Source organism: Alexandromys fortis, unplaced genomic scaffold, assembly GCF_014885135.2.
Source record: "Alexandromys fortis isolate MF-2015 unplaced genomic scaffold, M_Fortis_MF-2015_v1.1 scaffold_1363, whole genome shotgun sequence".
Lineage (NCBI taxonomy): Eukaryota > Metazoa > Chordata > Mammalia > Rodentia > Cricetidae > Alexandromys > Alexandromys fortis.
The window spans coordinates 5662-10099 of NW_026069232.1; the positions used below are offsets into that span (position 1 = coordinate 5662).

Sequence of the window (4438 nt, forward strand, 5' to 3'; positions counted from 1 at the left end):
GCTCCCTGAACAGTATGGTGGTCTTTACACCTCCTAAATGACTATGGTCGCCTGTCCTAGACGCACACACTGTGTGGCCAAGGCTTTTCTGAACTGCCTTCTTATGGTGACACCCTCCCCACCCTGGGGACTGTGATCATTGGGATTTTAATTTTGCAGATTTGAAGATTTGGTATTTTAACTTAGGGGGAGGACTGTGAGTTTGGGGATTTTTAAACTGTGGAGAGCTTGGTCTTCAGAGTCTCTAGTGTTGGTCTGAGACTCTGAGGATTAGGAGTTCAGTGTCCCACACGGTGCTCACCCAGCAGGGGGCGCTGCCTGCAGACACTTTACTGTAAACACAGGAGAGGACACAGGGCAGACTCAGCACCTGACAGTGGTGGAAATGGATGCTTGGTTCCCAGCAGTGAGAGGATGGAGGGGAGGTCCTCGCTGAGACAGCCCTCCAGGACGGTAGATGGTTCTCTTCCTTCCGATCCCATCCCAGTGTTTCCTCAGCCTTTCCTGGGTCACTGGAATAGTCAGGGTTCTCTAGAGCAGCAGAACTTAGAGACGGAACCTATGTTTCTATGTGTCTGTCTGTCTATCTATCCATCTATCAGTCTGTCTGTCTATAGAAAGGGGATTTATAAGTCATTACACACTGTGGCCCAGCTAATCCAACAAGGGTTGGTGATAAACACAAAGTCCAAACATCCAGCACTTGCTCAGTCTTTGAAGCCAGATTTCTCAGCTGGTCTTCAGTATATGCTGGATTCCCAGAGCAGGCTCTAATCCCTTGAAGGAACAGACTTGCTAGCGGGGCAAAAGCACGCAGGCAAAAAGCATAAAGAAATTCCTTTTTCCATGTCCTTATATAGATTTCCAGCAGAAGGTGTGGCCCAGGTGAGAGGGGTTTTTCTTGTTGGGATAATCCTTTTATAAGATGTGTCTCTGTCCTTCCTCACTCGCCTAAGGCATCTTCTGATTGGTTTAATAAAGAGCTAAACAGCCAATAGCTAGGAAGGAGAAGAAAAGCAAGACTTCCTGGCAGAGACAGGAACTCTGGGAAGGCATCAGAAGCAAGGGGAATTCAACAGCCAGAGGAGGAGGAAGTCAGACATGTGGTGCTGAGGAGGGGTAACGAGCCATGAGCTAGAATATAGATAAATATAAATGGGATAATTTATGTTTTAAGAGCTAGCAGGGAACAAGCCCAAGGTGAGACTGACTTCCACAATTAAAGAGAAATCTCTGGATCATTATGGAGGAGCTGGCAGTCCTTAGAAAATCCAACTACATTTGTCCTTCACTGCACAGATCCAGACCAGAAGGTGGTCTTCCCACCTCAAATTAAGCAAAAGTCCCTCACAGCTGTGCCCTCCGTTTTGGGGTTTTTTAGTCAATTTCACATATAATATAGTCAAGTTGACAACCGAGAATAGACATCACAGTCTGTTTCAGAGTTCTAGAAACTTCCCTAGTTCCTGGCTTTGCAGCTCCTGTGACCCTCATGGCTCTGCAACCTCCCTACCCTCTTGCAGGGAGCTGTCTTCCCACAGGAGGGAAAAGGATGGGAAGTTCCATCTGGCTGTAAGCTTCATGAGGGCAGGACAGCCTGAGACCTGAGACCCTCACAGTGGTGTAGCGGGGAGGTCATGGGGCAGCTCAGCCATTCATGGTTCCTCCTTCTCAACCTCATCCTCTGTGGGCTCAGGTAGAGTTCTGTTTCTTTTTCTTCAAGAAGGTGAACTATTGCCCTAGACTCTGAAGCTTCTCTGTCATGTTAAAAAGACAGAGCCTGAGGGCCTCATGTGGGAGGGAAGATGGGAAAGGAGACCTCACTAGCTGCAGGAACCTGCTGGATGTGGGCTGTCATGGTCTGTTACAAGTTACCATTCAAGTGACTGACAGGAATTTGTCCTGCTCAGCAGCAATCCAAACCTGACACAGGGCTGAAGTGCACAGAGGAGCACACACAGTGTCTTCTCCCTGGAATGAGGCTGTGATCCACTGTGCACAGTAGGTCCGTAAAATGAAATCTTTTTGTATTTTCTGTTTAATTTTATGCTGTTTTGCATCTTTTCATTTCAGCACAGTCTGTTTCAGTCATCAGTCCCTGTCCTGCTCCAGTGCTGGCTTCATTGCTGGAAGTTCAATGTTCATCACAGCTTAAAACCTATAGCCAGAGTCATTGACCTATGGAGACAAACGTTGGTCAGGTTTGGCCAGAAATTGAGGCCGGCAGCCCCCAGGGCAGACCCAGGGAACTCATCCACCAGCATGGGAGGGGGCAGGGTGGTATGCAGAATGGGGGAGAAAGATTGTTAACCTTGCCATCCATAGCAATTAACCCCAGATTCTCTGTTCAGTGTTTGAAATGCTATTGGGACATATCTACCCCCTACAGCTGTGGCTGGCAGCCTTGCTACATTGTAACAACAAGGCTGCATAGCGCAGCCACCCATCCATACAAGCATGCTGCCCTGCAGCCTCCTGCTTGTATGGCGACTCTGCCAGTGTAGTCCTGCACTACAGACCAAGGCTGACTGCTTTTCATGAAATGCTTAAGGCAGCGGGTAGAGGTTATTTGTCTTAATCCCTTGTAGGAAAATATACCCCTATGCTTATGGCCCTATCTCTAAAGTCCTGTTAGTGATCCCAATCTCAAGGCCAAAGAAGTCATGATTTGAGTCTGTCCCACGCCGTCAGTGTCAGTCTAAGTCAGGACAAAACACAACAACACGCAGACACACAGGACAATGGACAGATAAATCCTGTTGGTGCCAAATCAAACCAAAGACGTCAGCCTCAAGCTGATTTGCGGTTGCAACCCGCCAGTCTATCTACAGAATGGACATTGGTAGCATCCCGCGTGTCTCTCTACTGAACTGAGACACCAGGTACCCCGCCTGTGATCTTTTCCTACTTCTGCCTAGTCATCAACAGGCTCTTACAGTTCCTGGGCCCGCTTACAGAAAGACATGAGACACAGACATGAGACATGAAACAAAACACAGAAAACTTAGGGACCTGTTGAAAACTTTACGGGTGTAGTTCCGGTGCACTTGGGGGATCCGTGACGAGCCCCCAAATGTTATGCCCAGATCCACAAACCCCAAAAAACTAACAAAGAGACCAAGTCCCATGTGTAAGAACCCCCAGGTATTGCTTCAGGGTAAACTATTAAGACTCAGGCCTCCACTAATCTTATGGATGGCTGAGTCCTACACTGGCAGGGATAATGATTGGAAGTGAAGAACTCCTTTGGGTGGTCTGTTTCTATTTAGCATATCATGACAGGCTCCTACAGTGTCAGGTCCTTTTGTCCAGACACTGTTGACAACTGAGCTGTTCTAATCTCCATTGGGTGGCGAGATCCGGGAGAAACAACCAGCGTCGCCGCGGTCACCGGTTATAAAGTCCACGGAGTCCGCGGAACTCAGGAGACGGCCCAGATCTGAGGTGGGGGCGATGGCCCCGCGGCGCACGCTGCTCCTGCTGCTGGTGGCCGCCCTGGCCCCGACCCAGACCCGCGCGGGTGAGTGCGGGGTCGGGAGGGAACCGGGCTCTGCAGGGAGGGCGGGGGCGGCACCGGGGAAGCCGCGTCCCCGCGTGGCCCAGCCGGACCCTCCCGCCCCTTCTCCACCCGCGTCCCGAGCCCCGCGCCCTGCTCCCCTCCCGGCCCGCGCTCCTGCCCGGGGTCCCGGGAGCAGGGTCGGGGTCTCACCGCGCTCCGCCCCCAGGCTCGCACTCCATGCGGTATTTCTACATCATCGCGTCCCGGCCCGGCCTCGGGGAGCCCCGGTACGTGGAAGTCGGCTACGTGGACGACACGCAGTTCGTGCGCTTCGACAGCGACGCGGAAACTCCAAGGAAGGAGCCCCGGGCACCATGGATGGAGCAGGAGGGGCCGGAGTATTGGGAGAGGAGCACACAAAGAACCAAGAACCGCGAGCAGACTTTCCGAGGGAACCTGAGGACCCTGCTCGGCTACTACAACCAGAGCGAGGGCGGTGAGTGACCGCGGTCGGAGGTCACGACCCCTCCACGTCCCTATGCATGGGCCGGAGTCGCCCCGGGTCCCAGGTCCGAGGTTCGGGAGGAGAGCGGGGACCGGACCCGGTTTCCCTTTCGGTTTAGAGTCCGCGGGTGGGCGGGGCCGCGGGGCGCGGGTGACGGGGGCGGGGGCAGGTGGGCGGGGCTGACCGTGGGGTCCCCGCAGGCTCTCACACCTACCAGAATATGTACGGCTGTGACGTGGGGTCGAACGGGCGCCTCCTCCGCGGGTATGACCAGTACGCCTACGATGGCCACGATTATATCGCCCTGAACGACGACCTGATGACGTGGACGGCGGCGGACACAGCGGCTCAGATCACCCGGCGCAAGTGGGAGCAGGCTGGTGCTGGGGAGATCAGCAGGGCCTACCTGGAGGGCGAGTGCGTGGAGTCTCTGC

The 4438-nt window shown here is 53.4% G+C and overlaps 1 protein-coding gene across 1 annotated transcript; it reads left to right on the forward strand.

The window, feature by feature from the left end:
• Nucleotides 1-3282: 3282 nt before the first annotated feature.
• Nucleotides 3283-4436, forward strand: LOC126496142 (H-2 class I histocompatibility antigen, Q10 alpha chain-like; the record flags this gene model as incomplete). The annotated part of the gene is made up of 3 exons (XM_050133701.1): nucleotides 3283-3520; nucleotides 3726-3995; nucleotides 4205-4436. Coding segments are annotated over exons 1-3 (569 nt in total), but the record flags the coding sequence as incomplete, so codon positions are not given.
• Between the last annotated feature and the right edge of the window lie 2 nt (nucleotides 4437-4438).